Raw genomic sequence first — 18,623 nt, 5'->3', positions numbered from 1 at the left:
GTGAGAGATTTTACTTTCTTGGGCTCCTTGATCACTGCAGATGGTGACAGCAGTCACGAAATTAAAAGACGCCTGCTTCTTGGGAGAAAAGCAATGACAAACCTAGACAGCATCTTAAAAAGCAGAGACATCACCTTGCCGACAAAGGTCCGTATAGTTAAAGCTATGGTTTTCCCAGTAGTGATGTATGGAAGTGAGAGCTGGACCATAAAGAAGGCTGATCGCCGAAGAATTGATGCTTTCGAATTATGGTGCTGGAGGAGACTCTTGAGAGTCCCATGGACTGCTAGAAGATCAAACCTATCCATTCTTAAGGAAATCAGCCCTGAGTGCTCCCTGGAAGGACAGATCGTGAAGCTGAGGCTCCAATACTTTGGCCACCTCATGAGAAGAGAAGAATCCTTGGAAAAGACCCTGATGTTGGGAAAGATTGAGGGCACTAGGAGAAGGGGACGACAGAGGACAAGATGGTTGGACAGTGTTCTCGAAGCTACGAACATGAGTTTGACCAAACTACGGGAGGCAGTGGAAGACAGGAGTGCCTGGCGTGCTCTGGTCCATGGGGTCACGAAGAGTCGGACACGACTAAACGACTAAACAACAACAACAACATGGAACAACTGATTGGTTCAAAATTAGGATTGGAGTACGACAAGGCTGTATATTGTCTCCCTGCTTATTTAACTTATATGCAGAATTCATCACGAGAAAGGCTGGACTAGATGAATCCCAAGACGGAATTAAGATTGCCGGAAGAAATATCAACAACCTCAGATATGCAGATGACACAACCTTGATGGCAGAAAGTGAGGAGGAATTAAAGAACCTTTTAATGAGGATGAAAGAGGAGAGTGCAAAATGTGGTCTGAAGCTCAACATCAAAAAAACCAAGATCATGGCCACTGGTCCCATCACCTCCTGGCAAATAGAAGGGGAAGAAATGGAGGCAGTGAGAGATTTTACTTTCTTGGGCTCCTTGATCACTGCAGATGGTGACAGCAGTGACGAAATTAAAAGATGCCTGCTTCTTGGGAGAAAAGCAATGACAAAACCAGACAGCATCTTAAAAAGCAGAGACATCACCTTGCTGACAAAGGTCTGTATAGTTAAAGCTATGGTTTTCCCAGTAGTGATGTATGGAAGTGAGAGCTGGACCATAAAGAAGATTGATCACCGAAGAATTGATGCTTTTGAATTATGGTGCTGGAGGAGACTCTTGAGAGTCCCATGGACTGCGAGAAGATCAAACCTATCCATTCTGAAGGAAATCAGCCCTGAGTGCTCACTGGAAGGACAGATTGTGAAGCTGAGGCTCCAATACTTTGGCCACCTCATGAGAAGAGAAGACTCCCTGGAAAAGACCCTGATGTTGGGAAAGATTGAGGGCACAAGGAGAAGGGGACGACAGAGGACGAGATGGTTGGACAATGGTCTCAAAATTACCAACATGAGTTTGACCAAACTGCAGGAGGCAGTGGAAGACAGGAGTGCCTGGCGTGCTATGGTCCATGGGGTCATGAAGAGTCGGACACGACTAAACAACTAAACAACAACGTGTGATCTGTGTACACCTCTCAGTTCAGGGCAATGTATTCTGAAATCATGTCTCGGTACAGGAGTGGAAGACAGGAGTGCCTGGCGTGCTCTGGTCCATGGGGTCATGTAGAGTCGGACACGACTAAACAACTAAACAACAACAATAGTTTAGCCTCACAGAGCTATAGGTCTCAGCACCCTTAACAAACAAGTGCCTGGGGACTTCTATTTCACTGTATCTGAAGAAGTGTGCATGCACACGAAAGCTCATACCAAAATAAAAACTTAGTTGGTCTTTAAGGTGCTACTGAAGGAATTTTTTTATTTTACTTCGACCCAGACCAACACGGCTACCTACCTGTAATACAGCTCCCATGATTCTTTGCAGGAAGCCATGTGCTTTAAATGTACAGTGTAGATGTGACCTCGGGTTGTTGGGGCTTAAGTGTAGAGTGCCCTATTTCCCCATGTGGACCAGACTGCACGGAATGGGAGGAGGGGATCACTGCTTAGTGGGTTTGGAGCAAAGACTGTTGCTCCATTCCCAGACAGTCCTAGAGGAAAGAACTCAAGACAAACACCATTCCACAAAGTTCTACTTACTTTTCATAGACTCCTCAGTGCCCCCAGCAGAAAACTCCAGAGATATCTCACGGGAAATCTCATGAAGGGCTCGGCAAATTTCTTGACTCTCACCAGCTGGGTGTGGATGGGCTCCTTCCAAACCAGTTGCCTCCTCCTGGGACTGGAACACTGAACCCGCAGAGCCCCTAGATAGACTCCGGCACAACGGCTCTCTGCCCTGGAGAAATAAGGCAGCCAAACTGAGTAGATGACGAGTAGATGACTGCAGGCATATTTAAAAAGGCTCTGTTCTGAGGGGGACGAAGGAAACAATCGGCAAAAAGGCACCTTCTCCAGCCAAGGCTTTCTGCAAGTGGCTACTGGAGCCAGTCACAAAATAAATGCAGGCCCTGTTTCCTACGGCAGAGGGAGCCACACTTTTTAGGACAGGGCTGGGGAATGTTTTTCAGCCTGAGAGCCATATTCCCTCTGGAGGGCTGCCTTTCGGTGTTAACACATCACAGCCTAGCAAAAATTCTCCCAAGGGGGTGTGCAGCAGGGCCTGGGGAGAGTCCCAAGTGGCAGAAAAAAAAGGCCTGCCAGGCCACATTCCGCCCCCAAGCCCAAGTTTTAAGGGAATGGGTGCTCAACTGTTGCCTTCTTGTCCCGGAAGCTGGCAATGTGGTAAAGAGTGCAGTAGCTGATGAGCCGGTCTCCTGGATACAGGGCTGCGATCTCATTGGGCGATAGCAGGGCCTCCATGGTGTCTGGCACATACCAGTCTATAGTGATGTCACTCACAGCTGGCTCAATTGCTTTTTTCAAAGACTTTATCAGCTGGAGGGAAAAACCAGAGATATTCAGCAGCGCTCGCATCTCTAACAGCCATATTCTAAGGACGGGTGAGAAATTTGATCAAGTTTGCATTTAAAGGCCAGTCTATCAAATTTGTACTTTCCAGAACAATACGCAAAATGAAACAGCCATCCTTTGACATGTGCACTTAACTGAGCTTTGCAAAGCAGTTCTTCAATCAACCAGTATTTACCAAACTGCAAATGTTAGAAGAAAGTGTGCATAAAAAGATATTGGTGAATATAACATACAAAAATGTATTGTACGAGGGGGAATTACTTGCAGAAATAAGTGCAGGAGTCAAGACTGCACACAAAAAATGTGTTTATCAGGAGAAATTCACACAAAACAGGGATGAATAAAGAGTTTTTTAAAAAAAATAAATAAAAAGTCTGGAAATTTCTGCAGAAATGTGAAGATTGGAAAAACAAGGAAGTGAAAGAGTAGAAAGTGACAGACCCTTCCTTCCATCCCTACCTCCTTGAGCCTCTTTCAGGTTGCAATATCCTGAAAGATGGCTTGGCTGCTAACACTGTCTCCGCATGGATTCTTGAACAGCAGGATAATACTACACTGCTGTCTGGATCCTTCATAGCTGGCGCACGCCTGTGTTAAATTGGTGATTGTACTAGTGTGGACATGGCACATACTATTGAGCATACGTAGGTGACCACCAAAGTCAAAAATACCAACAATGAAGCAGTACAGCACATACCTTGGGCTGCAGCCTTTCATGCAGGCTTAGGAATTCAGCACGACCTCTGCTCACCTTTGCCAGTCCGCGCAGGAGCCTACGGCAGGCCCCAGAGCCCAGGCCAAAGGTAAAACACCTGTGGGAAAGAAGTCCTTGAACCTCAGACCACCCAGCCTGCTTCATTCTGTTCCATACTCTATTAGGATGTGCACTGCCAAGCCATGGCACAGCGCTTCTGAGCTCAGCAGACTGCATTGACGTCTTCATCTCATGCATACTTTCTTAAAAGCACATTACTTCCCATAAAGTGTCGTGGGAATTGCAGTTTGTTATGGATTCTGGAAACTGTAGCTCTGAGTAGTAAACTACAGTTCCCATGATTCTTTGGGGGAAAGCCATGTGCTTTAAATGTATGGTGTGTATGCAGCCTGTGTAAGAGGTTGCTTGCTTAGGGTCACCCAGACAATTAATGGCTGGGGAGCAAATCCAGTTATGACTACAAGTGTAAATACATTCGCAACATTCTAACATCAGTGGGGGTGGCCTGAAAGTGCCCTCCACTGCATTTGCACAAACACACCTTTCTTCTGTACCAGATTGAGCCTGGCATATGATTCTGTAAGTTTACAGTGCAAATTCAGGGAAACACTGGCTGTAGAGGGTGCTTATTGGCTAGTTCTCATAATAGATGGCTGACCAGGGCTGGTTACAGGGAGCAGATGCCTCCCTTATTAGAACATCTTCACTGGCTACTCGTCTGTTTCTGGGCACAATTCAAAGTGCTGGTTATGACATATACATAGGAACTTTTTTTATAGTCAAACCTAACTATGCATATCTGCTGGTTAGCAATCAATCCTAGTTTGTGGAATGCCCCCTACAATGATAGATTTGAACTAACTCTACTGTACACACATTTTAAAGATCTTTTAGGGGCAGAAGCTCTAGGTCCTCAATAGCTGCATGGCAGGCAGAAATCAACAGGTGAAACCATAACATACATAGCATGAGCAGGAAAGGATAGGAATACTGATCAATCTTATAGTGTTGCTGCAAAGATTGCTGAGATAATGTATGTGAAGTTCTTTGAATGCTTGAAAGTGCTATTTAAATGCTAAGTATTATTGATTATTGCAAATCATGAGGCTATTAGTGGCACAGAGCTTCTGTGCATAATAAAGACCGACCCAGATCCAGCTCTCTTTATTTAATGGATGATACTGCCTCTCCACTTTTCAACATACAGCAGAGTACTTTATTCTACCCAGGTCTGTAGAGAGGACCTCTTCCACGCAAAGGTAGAACTGGAGATCTAGGAAAGGCCAGTTCACCCCACTCCATACCTGACAGTGCTCGCGTGTCTCCTGACCAGCTCGATGACCCTGCCTGTGTTTCCAACACTGGCATCTGTAAATATAAAAAGCTGCCGAGGATACCCGCGGTGAAGAGGGAGCCCCAAGATCCAAGTCAGAGCAGCCAGGAGGTTGGCTCCACCCATGTCAGATCGCAGCTTCTGAATGTATTCACAGGCCAGCCTGAGGGTTTCCTGTACACGGGAGAGATGAGTGGATTATGGAGACAGCAAATAGACTGAGCCAGACTTCTTGCCATAAATCAAGCTCTCCACCACCACAGAACATTATGACTTCCACTTCTGTGGCTCACTGACTCTGATTCTGCATTCCATAAAGTGAGATCCTGTGGCCTGAACATATTGTGGAAATAGTGTGCCAATCAACTCCTGCTACTTACATGCATGATGGATAAGGAACTATAAGGCACAGTACTGATGACAACTAAAAGTCTTTCCTTACTTGCTGCCTATCTTCTGATATTTTGTCAGGCATTTTCTACACATATGCAAGTTTCTCTCCATATGCAAGTTCTTCTCCATAGCCATAAACATATTTTAAAAACTAGCCAAATCTCCCAGGAAAATGACAATTTTTGCTTTTGTGAACCCTGTTGATCTCTCTGCACCCTGCACTCCAACCATAAAACCAATGGCATTTTCAGTTGCCATGAATCCAGAATGCCCTTCCCAGGGAAGCTTGCATGGCACCCCGCCTGATATCTTTGGGCACCAGGCTTTTTATTTGCTTAAGCGTTTCAGCACGTCAGCTACCTGGTTTCAATCTGTGTACTTTTATTGCTTCTGTTGATTTTTACTGTTTTATTGCCCTGCTGCATTATTTTATATAATTGTGAACTGTACGTTATCATTTCTCTGATTTTATTAATTTGTTAGCTGTTCTGAGAATTGCCATCTGAAAAATACTGTTCAACAAATAATGTACTGATCTCATTTGTCCCTTTCTAAGCCATGCTCCTGGACATACCAAAGAGGAATCTGGGATCTTTCTTGGATAAGAGCTGGTCCTCGACCGTAATAATAAATAAATGAAATGAAGCTTGTACTCTACCACTGAGTTACAGCCCTCCCTAATCTTCTTGCCTTCCTGTTTGTGAGTCAGACCGACACACAATTCTGGAAGGCGTAAGTACAGCGATATTAATTCTGCAATTTCACAGTCACACTTCACAAGCTGGCACTTGAAATTGGGGGTGGGCAGAATTCAGCTTCCTGGAAAGATGTGGCCCCTTAAATAAATTTAATGTGGCATAAGGTTATGTGGACTTCAGCATCTGCTTTAAAAAGAAAAAAGCCTCTAGCATTTATGGTTGGGAAGACAAATCTGAAAATATGTATGAAATGGCTGGTATCTCATAAGTGGAGGGGTGAGATGCAAGGGGGGATTTCAAGTGAATATGGGACAGATCCGCAGAACCTGCACAGCTCCTGGACTCTGGCCAACCCAGAATAAACTGGACAAAAAAAGCCAGCATAGCAGGTCTGTATGCTTTGCGTAACATACACAGATCACTGAACTCAACTTCTCTTGGCACAGAATTTGGGTCACCTGAGCACAGCACTTTTATCACAAGGACTGAAGATGATGCAACATGTTCCTCCAAGCACAGAATCAACCTGGCAAGCTTCATCTTAAGTAATGGCACATAGGTCAAAGGTCTTCAGTCCACCAAAGGTTGCATCTCTTCCAAAAAAGTTAATATTCTGGATTTAAGGTGATTCAGATGGAGGTCCTGTCTTGAAAATAGGCTGCTCAGGTCTGATTTTGGTCTGTTTTGGACACATTCCATCTTTTCAGTCATGATTATTCATTGCTATTCTGCAATGCCGACCACAGCAGTGGGTGGAATTTTTTGGAGGTGGTTTTATTTGTTTGTTCATCCCCTCAATCATTCCTCCCTTCTACTACTACCTTCTTATGTTCTAGAAATGCATATAGGTACTTCTATACTTGGGCATACACACCTTTTGTTTTTCTTGGGGGGAGGGGAAATCCCAGGGAGCGGGCAAGACTGCAAAAACAATGGATTAAGGATTGCCCCTGTTTGAACAGTTTTATTTTATTACTATCAATCTGAACAGTCATCAGTTGAGTGTACATTGTTTCTTACATTTTGTGCTCTTGAAACATCACAACATCTTCCTTCCCTTCCTTGTATTGCCATCATTGCTTTCCCCACCCCACCCTTTTGGTATGTTATTATATTCGTTTTCATTATATTCATGTAGGGATTTCCCATCCTGCATTTTTCCTATTCATGATTAACTGGAAAAAATGCAATTAAAAATATGTACGTTAGAATGATGATGACAACTCATGGCACCATCCCTGCACATTCACAGAGTTCTTGTTGGATCTAGTTAATTGCCAGTTAATACTGGTAGCTGTGGAGTCAGAGGGGTGGGCAAGAAGCTGCAATGGTCAGAGTACTCACGCTATTGCAGGGCTTGCTGGTGGTGAAGACAGGCTTGATGCTGGAGCCAAAGCCAGCCACATTCAACAAGGTGCTGGGAGGAAGGCTCTTCACAGCCACCAACAGAGCTTCCTGTGCAGAGAGTGAGAGAGAGAGACAGACAGACAGAGAATGAGGTGTCCATCCATATTTACCCTTTGCCCTGCTGCTTTCCCCCAGGAAAACACCCTCTTTAACACCGAATCAGAACAAATGGCAATGGGAGGTCCAGAGGGTGGCAAAAAGAGAACATGATTTTTCTGTAGTGGCTCCCCATTTGTGGATTGTTATCCCCATGGAGGCACACCTGGCACCTTCATTATGTATTGTTATGTGCCAGGCAAAAACATTCTGCATTTTAGGAGGTGAGATGGAATAGAGTTTCAACAAGTGCAGAAAGTCATTCTTTCTTGGCAGTGAAGAGAACATGACACTCAATTCAATGTATTATTATTATTTTCTTACAACTGTAGTTCAGGTTTGCTTGGGACACATACCAGTCTTGGGGTAGCTAGTGGGAATTTGGCTGAGAGGAAAAGCTTGGGGGAACTTGGAGCTGTGTTTGGTTAGAGCAGCACTGTTGGTTAGTTGTCTGCCTTGACATCTTAATTATAGTACTTAACATTTCTGGATTGTTGTGCCTTGAACAGCATCTCCTAATTAACATTCATTATCGCCTTTGTGAAAGCTCCATAAGAAAATCAAACAACATTGTACAAAGCATGCAGGTTATATTGAATATATTAGCAGTAGGGGATGCTTTTGTGGGAGAAGTGTTGGAGCCTGTGGCAAGCTTGCTGTCAATCAGGGCTCAAAATGCACTTTTAATGAGTTTCTATGTGAGTGGTTGGCCGCATGCACTGATGTTAACATTGTCTAATCCACTTTTGGAAGGTTTTTGTGGATGAGGAAAGTTGGTTCATATCTCACACTTTCCTCATCCATAACGAAAAAAGTCTCATCTTCTGGGTAAGCAGGTTTGTTGTGTAAGACCTCACAAACAACTGTAATTGTGCAACCTGAATTTGCCAGTTTGTGACCGAATCCTACCCAAAAACAGTATCAGTTTGGAAGCATTCTTAGCAAGAGGACAAGCCTTTCCTTGCTCAGGCTACACTAACAGGAAGGAATAAAATCTGAGACCTTTGAGGAATTCTGAGCATCTTCCCATTAAAGCTGGGAAAACATACATTGTTAAGGATGCCCCAGAGAGGCATCATAATGTGGGAAGATGCTACTTATCTGCATAATAATCAATATAATATCTCATATAATTATTGCAAACTTGGCAGATGCTGAAAAAACAATTGTGCATATTCTGCAAATATTCTGGAACTGTTGCTCACCAGGTATGCAAAAATTAGTTTTATTTTACACACACACAAGGCATCAGGAGCATACACCTTGATGCCCATTCAGTAAATATGTCAGGTTCAATCCTTGGCATCTTCAGGCAGGGCTGGGGGGGAACCCCCCTGTCTGAACCCTAGGCAAGCTGCTGTCAGCCAGTGTGGATACTGCTGATCTAGTATAGCACCAATGGCCCGACCTTCTAAAAGACAGCTTCCCATTTCCCAATGCTCTGTTTACCCTGATCCCATCAACACCAGGGCCACTCATGCTTGTACTCTGGTCAATGAGGAAGAGCATTTCCCGAGTGATGGTCTGGAAATCAGTGGAAACACAGCTGGCCTCAGGGCAGAAATTCAGCATCAGGACAGGATTGTGAAAAATGTCTTTGTGGAACCTCTTCTGGACAAAGGCAACCTAGGAGCAAAGAAAGTATGTTGTGGCTTCAACCTTTCCTTCCCGATATCTTTGTATATTATCATGCAATGTGGAGGTTGGGACAGTGCAAATGCACTGGCAGGAGCACCAGAATTTATCCAGCAGTGTGTGTGCACTGCACTGACTTCACGGTCACCTTGCCCCATCCCTTCTATCTCCCATCACCTCTACCTCCCAGTAAGCAGCAGCAACGTGACCAAACAGAGTTCAGGTGAGCAGCAGCATCCCTACCATACCATGTGCTTCTTGCTCAGCCACCAGGCCAGAGGATTTACAGTTAGAGGTGACGAAAAGCAAGGTATTAAGGCGCTACTGTCTTAAGTCCTAGTCATTTCAATCCAACTCGAGACCATCCTTAGACAACCCAGGGGAAAAAATCTCTTCCTAGATGGTTACCTGTCTCTCCCAATCATCTTTTTTGGCAATACGAGCATAATCACGGCGGCTCCTTATTTGTGCCTCGTAGTCCTGATATGAGATAGCACCATCTTCTATGATGAGGTGTGGATGATGAGGTTCTTAGGGGAGGAAAATGTAAAGCTGCATGAGAGTCAGAATGATCTAGTGTACAGACAGCTGGGCTGTTTGGACGTAGGTTCAAAACCAGGTATGGACTCAAAACTGGTGGCCTCAGGCAACTCCCAGTCTCATTTCTACACCTGTAAAATAGGAATAATAATAACCTCCTCCTTTATGTAGAGGGTCACCAGGAACAGCCCATCAGGTGGCAACTGACACCACATGGAGCAGGTTAAAGTAGCTTCCCTATGACAGATGACTGACATGCGCCAATCCTAAAATAAGTATATCTGTGGATTGCACTTTGAGGGCTCCTTCTGAGGCTACACGAGCAGCATGGATATTGCTGTAGGGAGTATCTTCTCTCCAGAGGTCACAGAAATAAGAGAACCAGCTCTTTAAACACTATGCAGGTGGTATATTACCCCACATAATTTGCTATATAGTTGTCTGAATAATCTACCTAGCTTCATATCTATAATAATTCTTAAACACATCATCTGGGCTAGCCTGGTTGTTCTTGCTTGAGATTTTATGTTTAGTCCATAACTACCTAAATAAAAATGTCATGATAAAAATAATATATTAAAAAGTCCACTGTTCCCATAAAGTAAAGTCACAGTAGAGCAGCTCCTGTGCCAGGCATGGCCAAACTTGATCCTCCAGCTGTTTTAGGACTACAAGCCCCATCATCCCTAGATAATAGGGCCAGTAGTCAGGGATGATGGGAATTGCAGTCCCAGAACAGCTGGAGGGCCAAGTTTGGCCATGCCTGTCCTATGCCAACCTCAGAAAGGACCCCAAGAGGCATTACAGAAGCTGTGCTTGTGTGCTATAAAATAAAAGTTCAGAAATTAATGTCTCTCAGTCGCAATATATTGTTGGTATCTGGGTACAGAACTAAAGACCTGGAAGATTAAATTGGCTCCCCAATCAGATATTACCCCTACATTCCCCCCTGCAGTGTGTATTCTACATTAGCAGAAGGTTCCATTGTTGTAGCGATCGCAGAATCCCTTGGCTTCAAAGTGTTCTTACCACAAGGATACAAGATAATCTCCAGGTTCCTGTCACATCTGTGCTTCTCTGCCAAGGTGATGCATATAGTTGAGGCAGAGCTGGCAAAAGGATTAGCATCAGCCCGAAGAGCGTGTGATGGGCTCTCCAATCCTGCAATAACAAAAGGGTTTTATTGCCTGCACGCAACATGTTAGCCTGCTGTAATGTAATAACCTCTAAAGCAGGGGTGGGGGACATTTGGCCCTCCAGATGTTGCTGAACGACAACTCCCATCAGCCTCGCAAACATGGTCAATAGCCAGGGATAATGGGAGTTGTAGTTCATCAGCATCTGCAGGGCCAAAGGTTTCCCACCCTGCTTGAAAGTGTGTCAGATGGAAATAGCTGCATTTGTTTTACAGCACCAAGCAAGGCCTCGTTCCCAGCCACCTGTGCTCACTTGAAGACTTGGCATCAAGTGATGACTGACATGTGTGGGTGAACGAACTTGTACATCAATCAGATCTCAGACATAAACAGAGTAGATTTAAATGGAAACAGCTCACATGTTTGACAGAGAATAATTGATCGCTGAGTAACGGAACGAACACACACACAAATCTGCCCCTTGGAGATTAGATAACAGCAATGCAATAGAGGCATTCTTCTCCCATGCCTCTTCAAAGAATAAGAATCGGGTAAGGTGGCTAACACAGTAAAAAATAAAATCTTAAAAATCTGAAGAAGTGTGCATGCACACGAAAGCTCATACCAAAATATAAACTTAGTTGGTCTTTAAGGTGCTACTGAAGGAATTTTTTTATTTTAAAAATCAAAATTATATATATGGGGGGGGAACCAAACCTAATCTTACAGCAGCAAAACAGTGACAAAAAACTTCATCCTCCTCCATCTCCAGATATTTATCTAAATAATACTTATTTAAAAAGAAGTTTCAGTATTTAGCATCTTTACAATCTGTTTTCTTTTCTTTTCTTTTTTGAAAAATATCTCCATTGTTTTAAAAGGCATAAATACATACAGTATAAGATTCACAAACACACACACATTCAAAAAATAAAAATAAAAAGAATACAAAATACAAAAAAACACACAAGAAAAACCATGAAAGAAAAAAGCTGAAAAAATAAAGATTTAAAAAGAAAGTTGTTCTTCCAATTATTCTGTCAGTAATTTCTATTATTCCTAATTTATCGCACATTCACAGATAAATTAACTGTTTACCATTTTTTCATTTATTATAAATTAAGCTATTTTCACTAAGAAGAAATTGCTGGTCCCTATGGCTGCAAAGACAAAGCACTGCAGTGAGCGTTCAGTGTAACTCAGGAGCCAGAAGAGGGCTGTAAGATTTCTACTGCTCAGGGTGTGCCCTCTGAGTTGCAGAAGAATGAGAAAAAAGCAAGCAAATGTGTAAATTTGCAGAACTGATAAAGGCCCTTTCCTAAGCACAAACTTGTTTGGAATCGTTTGTTTTTATAAGCCATGTCCAAGGAAACACACAGCCCACGGACTCTCGCTCCCGACCTGAAGGTCCCGCCAATTGGCAAACCGTTCTAAAATGTATAAAGGTTTCAATACTATGGTCACAACACTAATCCAGCACAGACTTATTTAAAAGAATATACAGTTAGGGCTCACCCACACTTTCTGCTTCTCCTGTGCCTAGAAAGCGAAGGTCTAAGCAGTTTTCTGCTTGACTTGAGCTTTCTAGGCATGGGTCCGAGCAATTTTGCCTTTGACCTGCTGCTTTCCCCAAAAAACCCACTACAGTAATTAGTGGTTGATCAGAAAAAAATGGCAATCTGCCGGAAAACTCGATTGCCATTTGTTCCGATTCAGCGCTAAAGAACAGGTTTCTTGTGGGGTGGGGAAGCAAAAGAAGGTGTGGATAAGCCTTTATATCGCTTACACTAAGGTACATACCTGCCAGTTTATCTGCACTACTGGATAATGGAGCTAGATAATTTTTCAACACACAACTCCCCCCCCCCCCGCCCCCATTTTTTTTTACCTTTATGCACAGACCACAATGAAGTCATTCATCAGCACCAAAAGACATTTTTACTAGACTGAAGCCCAGCAAGGCCATGAGTGCAGCATTTCTCGGAGGCATGGGACTTGAGCCAACTCCTAATGGGATTAATTCCTTCATCTGTCTCAAGAATATGCGCCAGGGCTCTCTGAAGTTGCTTCCGTCTCCCTCCCTCCCCCCACAGCCATCATTTTTACATGAGAGAAAAAGAGTATAGACTCAGCACTAAAGCATGTGCAATATAGATGGTTTAAAAACCGGAGACTTTATTCATGTGGTGAAAATCTCTGCTTTGTTAACCATAGTAGCGTATATATTATTTTAGTGATTAACCAATTCCTAAAAGAGGTTCAGAACAAGCATTTATGAAGTGCTCTTCTGATGCCTTTATAACTAAAGATTCTGCCACCTCCTCTGGGGCTGCTTCATAAATCCTTCACGATGCCACTAACCAGACAGTTCTCCACATTTCTGCATGTGTTTGTGATATATATTTTTTAAAGTTCCCCGTGTGGTTTACGTGGGGCTTTACTTGGCTTGATCTGGAAGCTGCAGTTAGTGTAGAATGAGACCCTGGCATCATAGAACACCTGTGCTCACAGCTCTGCACTGGTTGTCAATCTGCTACCGGGCAAAGTTCAGGGTGTTGTTGCTGGCATCTATCTGTCTCGAGAGACAATAGAGAGTGCCTCCTGGGGTGAAGTCAAACCGCTGCATTAGCGGCACCGAAGAGAGTGACCTCCCTGGGGTGCAAGCCTCGGCAGTGTGTATGGAGGCCCTGGGCTGCCCGGGTGACAAGACCCCCTCTTGGCCTCACTGATGGGGTCCAAAGGAAAGAAGAGCAATACGTTTGGCAGCAGCTTGGCTGCAGGAGTTGTTGGAAGGAGGTGTCCAACCATCTTAGGGACTCCACTCTGGATTTGTGTAGGGTTTACTCCTTAGCCCTTTCTTCTCCCAAAGATATCTCAAAAGGCAGTGGAGGTTTAGAATCAGAGTTTTCCTTCTCTTAGATGGGCTACCTTCCCAGGTTGATGAGCTCCATCTGCCCCTTTAATGTGTTTCTGTTGGAATATAAAGCCCTTAAGAACTTGGGACCAGTTTACATGCGAGTTTTCCTTACCCTACATGTGCCCACTTGAGCGCTTGCTTCGAATGGTAGAACTGGCACTACTACAGGTGCCACAAAATATTCATTCCACATTTGTTTAGTGTGGCAGCACATACACTTTGGAACTCCCTGCCTATTGACATCAAGCAGGCACTTTCAGTGTACTCTTTTTAGCGTCTGCTAAAAACATTTTTGTTTAGACAATCCTATCCAGGTGCTTAGAAAGCTGATGTGAATTTTAAACTGTTTTAGTGTTTTAACTTTTTGTTTGCTTTAAAGTATTGCATTTTTTCTAGATTTTCTTGTTTTATCTTTTCGTAAACCATTTTGAGGGTTTTGTTTTGTTTTCACAATCAAGTAGCGTACATAAATTTTATGAAATAAAGAAATAAGCCTATCCAGATATGTAGAATGTTAATACCCTGTATGTGTTTTAAACTTATCGATTTAAATTATTCTTTGAATATTTTAAATAGTTGTTTTTAACTGTTTTTGCTGATAATTTCATTGTTTTATTCTTTTTGTAAACCACTATGGATTTTGTTTTTTGTTTTTTTTAAAAAAGCAACACCCAGCAACAATCAAGTCACAGAGAATCCCCAAAAATGTAGTTAAGGGCTTTGGGAACTATAGCTCTGTGAAGTCAGCACCATGAACAAACTACAGTCCCCATGATTTTTTGGGAGAAGCTGTGCCTGTTAAAATTGTATGCTTTAAACGTAATGGTGTGCATGTGACCACGAATGCAAGACACACAGAAATTAGATACTAAATCATACCTGCCAGCAAACAGGGTCCTTTAACAAGCATCTCAAAGGTGAACTCGTAGGGAAAGGCGTTGTAAACCTCACCCCTGAAGATGTCTGTATCCTGGGGAGGCACAAGGAAAGACTGCTCACTCTTCAGAGTAGTGGATCCAAAACAACTGGCAGAGCTGATGAAGGAGGAAGAGAGAGAAAAGTCACAAACTAGAGCTGTCTGGCATGCATCAGGGCAGCATGGAAGTTGACCTTGTTGTGGGAGTTCTTGGGCAAGGTATACGGTACATTTGCTAATCACCACTACACAGCAGAAGGCCTGCAAAGAGGCCTCCTGTGGGCAGGGAATTGCAACTACAGTCTAAAGTGAATCTGGAATACAATTTATTTATTTTTAAAGACAATCGCCCCAGGAGTTTTTAAAATCACATAGCTCCATATAGACATTTTCCAAAAGAGACAGACAGATGCGGGGGGGGGGGACGGGGACGGGGGATACTTCGTTTTCTGCAGGAGAAATTCCACGGCTGGACCTCTGTTCCAACACATGGGGGCATGTTTACAAGAGCAACTAATCAGAAGCAGAGAAGTTTTCAAGGGCCTATTTTTGGCAGCTATATTCATATGGGTTGGGGTGTGAATTTGGTGTGCTGCTATCATAGCTTAGTTGGATCTGTGCAGATGAGGTGAAAACAATGAAATATATATGTATGGGGAAAACAGTAGTTTCACCATATGCATGTGGGAAATTGCAAGCATAGGGCTAGTTAGTGTATGAAGAGGTTAAGACAATAAAGCTGTGTTTCCTAGACTCAATTAGGTCACACACCCTCTTCTGATGAGGGAGTGAAGCCTTCTCTTCCCGTTCCCTCGCTTTCCTCGCCATGTAACTCATCAAGGAAGAAGAGTGTTAAGCTTTGCTTCAAGCATAGAGCACATGTTTGAAGCTATCTCTCTGTATTTTTTTCTACCCAAGACTATTCTGCCTGTGTTCTCTTGCTACTGCTTGAATAAATGCATGAATCTGACCTTTGAATCTGTAAGTAAAGCATTTTGAACTTCCTTAGCAGTGTGTGGTCTGTTCCTTGCAAGAGGAGTAGAAAGAAGGAAGTGCTTTGCAAGTGGACTAAATGGGATATGCAAAACATTTAGGAGCCTACATTCCTAATACTTTACCTGTGCTGCTTAACGTTTGTGACTTTAAACACTCCTACTGGGGGCTCTCTCCTGCTGGAGAGTGAGTTTAGCCCTGCATTTTGAATCCAGGCAACCAACTGATTCTTTTGTTCTTTACCCGACACACACATGGGTCACAGGGATTCATATTTTTCCTCCCACAATGCTAAACTCTGCACAGCTGCAACCAAGCTATGTTTTCAGCACATCAATTTGTAAAGGGGTTCTGAGAGAAGACTGCTAGACTTGAACACTAGCCTGTACATTTAGATTTCCATTCTCCCACTGTGGCAAACAGTCATAAGTTGCAATTCTAAAACCATCAATCCAGCCTTTGTCCAATGCTCCACTGAAGGGCACAAGAGGGACCTCAACAAAATGTTGCACAGTAGAGTGCCCTCCTGCACTATACTCCATTCCATTCCACCTCCCATCCAGTTTGCATTTTTTGATCCAATGTTAGTTAGTATTCTGGGTCCACAAAGCATGCTTAGTCCTTCTTTGGCTGTTTTAGGGATCCCTCCTTTCTACTTAGTAGGGATGCGGGTGGCGCTGTGGGTTAAACCACAGAGCCTAGGGCTTGTCGATCAGAAGGTCGGCGGTTCGAATCCCCATGACGGGGTGAGCTCCCATTGCTCGGTCCCAGCTCCTGCCCACCTAGCAGTTTGAAAGCATGTCAAAGTGCAAGTAGATAAATAGGTACCGCTACAGCAGGAAGGTAAACAGTGTTTCCGTGTGTTGCTCTGGTTCGCCAGAAGCGGCTTTGTCATGCTGGCCACATGACCCGGAAGCTGTACGCCGGCTCCCTCGGCCAAGAATGCAAGATGAGCGCCGCAACCCCATAGTCAGTCACGACTGGACCTAATGGTCAGGGGTCCCTTTACCTTTCCGCTTAGGGTTTCCTCTGGGCATGCTGATGATTCCATTTATGTTAAATAAGCAAATGCACTCATAACCTTAACCTTGGATATAAAAGGGCTGCTGCTGCTGCTGAGTCATGTGATTCCCAGCCAGTTTCTAATTGGCTCAGGCTCCCGTTATCAATTATTTGTGCCACACTCCCATTTGCTAGAGAACCCATATGAGTCAGCAGGAAAGCTCTGATTCCTACACAAACCGCAACTACTTGCCAGCTGTCAGTGGTCCCTATATCCTCCTCCAGTCCATATCCTTCTCTTTGCATAGCATAGACTCTGAGAAAGCCATGAAAATCACCATAGGGCCAACCTGTCGTCACATAAGCCTTTCGCCTCACTTTCACTTTCGGGGATGGATACAACGAAGGGTGTGAGCACAGAGGGGAAGAGGACACGTAGGGCGCCGTTTGCCAGGGTTGCCAGTTCCCGAATGCTGCTGAAGACTACAGTCAAGGTTTCCGAAGGCCCAACGGGGCCTGTGCTGATGATGAACGTGGAACGTGCCAAGTCTTCATCAAGGATCAAGTGACCTGGGCAGAGAGAGGGGTTAGCTAGGATGGTGCCTCCTACACACTCCTGCGGGAAGCTAATGCCTTTACTTTATCACTGTCTTGGAGCCACACTTCTCACTGAGTTACCCATACAGCAAGGTGAAGACTGGAGTCATTGCACAACCCTCATCCCATTCTGATTTGAAAGTTACCATTGGAATGGCAGCATCTCAGTGCAGGTGGGGGTGCCCAAAATACCCTTAATGACTATCTCACTTAACTTTCTTGGCACTGTATCTATTGGCAAACTGTGAGAACGGCTGCCTAGTTCTCTTCATGAAAAACTCAACCCATCCACTGTTGCACACATCAGCCGAGGCATCCCCTTGGGATTTAACTTAATGAACAGCTCAACAGTGGGAAATTTACTGAGTGGCTTCATATGCATTACTTGTACAACTTATAGACACCCTGTTGCGTAGTCCAGTATTATTATTCCGTATAGTACAGAAGGAGTGATGAAGTACAGTGGCTTGACCAAAACCAACTAGTGCTAGATCATGGTTTCTAGATGTGTTCACAGCAGAGCTGAGATTTGGGGAATGACTCATAGCTCATGCCTTTTAGCAGCTTTCTAATGGATCATTGTAGCCTGCCTTGAGTTCTAGCCTAGGGATAGTGCTCTTGGGATGGAAAGCTGAACTATTTATTGCATGAAAGCAGAAGACATATCACCTTGGGCTAACTCTTCCATAACCCCCAAAATGTGAAACTGCCCTGAATTGATGTCTTTGCTTCAAGCCCCACCTTGCTATTCATTTCAGCAGTGCCAGAGGCAGAGCACTGCAAGGAGATGTTACCACAACCAACCATTGGTGCAGCAGAGTGGCTGGTTCCAGCTTGCATTACAGTCAATGCAACAGTCCTCCACACAGGGCCGGTTCTGGATCTGGAACGTGGAGGTTCTGTTTCCTGTTGTAGCTTCAAAGCTTGAGACCACCTCTGACTCTTCCAGGGGATAAATGAATACTCCTGTGCATAGAAAGCCAGATTGTCCATTGGTAATCAGTCCACCCCTTGCACCCAAACAAATCTCTCTCTCTCTCTCACACACACACACACACACACACACACACACACATGCACAACCCTCCCCCATCCCTCTTCAGCTGAACCGTGCAGATCAGCAGAGGAGTGAGGGGTGGTATTTCCTTCCCATCACAGCACTGGGCAAGGTGGAAGCTCTCTAATCTACCCAGTGCTTCAACAGAGAAGAAAATTGTCCTCTCTGCTCTTCAGATATTTATAGGACTTATACCTATACCATATGTAACATCT

General features: G+C 44.0%; 1 protein-coding gene across 6 annotated transcripts in view; it reads right to left on the bottom strand.

The window, feature by feature from the left end:
• Positions 1 to 18,623, bottom strand: part of VWA5B2 (von Willebrand factor A domain containing 5B2) — a 41,689-nt gene that overhangs the window by 16,918 nt on the left and 6,148 nt on the right. For 3 of the 6 annotated variants that reach the window (XR_009557558.1, XM_060274321.1, XM_035133001.2), the window contains exons 3-13: positions 18,156 to 18,317; positions 17,093 to 17,324; positions 14,723 to 14,877; positions 10,820 to 10,951; positions 9,659 to 9,780; positions 9,065 to 9,241; positions 7,457 to 7,567; positions 4,993 to 5,195; positions 3,671 to 3,785; positions 2,752 to 2,937; positions 2,140 to 2,338 (exon numbers count right to left, since the gene is read on the bottom strand). Coding sequence is in view for 5 of the 6 variants with exons in the window: in XM_060274321.1 (XP_060130304.1) it covers positions 2,140 to 2,338; positions 2,752 to 2,937; positions 3,671 to 3,785; positions 4,993 to 5,195; positions 7,457 to 7,567; positions 9,065 to 9,241; positions 9,659 to 9,780; positions 10,820 to 10,951; positions 14,723 to 14,877; positions 17,093 to 17,324; positions 18,156 to 18,317 (1,794 nt within the window). In the remaining variant the exon portion in view is untranslated. Of the gene's footprint in view, positions 1 to 2,139; positions 2,339 to 2,751; positions 2,938 to 3,670; positions 3,786 to 4,992; positions 5,196 to 7,456; positions 7,568 to 9,064; positions 9,242 to 9,658; positions 9,781 to 10,819; positions 10,952 to 14,722; positions 14,878 to 17,092; positions 17,325 to 18,092; positions 18,318 to 18,623 lie in introns of those variants that run through there. The other 3 variants (XM_035133006.2, XM_060274322.1, XM_035133009.2) reach the window with 3 other exon arrangements.

The sequence above is a fragment of the Zootoca vivipara genome, chromosome 5 (assembly GCF_963506605.1).
Source record: "Zootoca vivipara chromosome 5, rZooViv1.1, whole genome shotgun sequence".
NCBI classification, from domain to species: Eukaryota; Metazoa; Chordata; class Lepidosauria; order Squamata; family Lacertidae; genus Zootoca; species Zootoca vivipara.
Note: the sequence above shows the minus strand (reverse complement) of the source record. Positions and strands in the feature narration are given on the sequence as shown.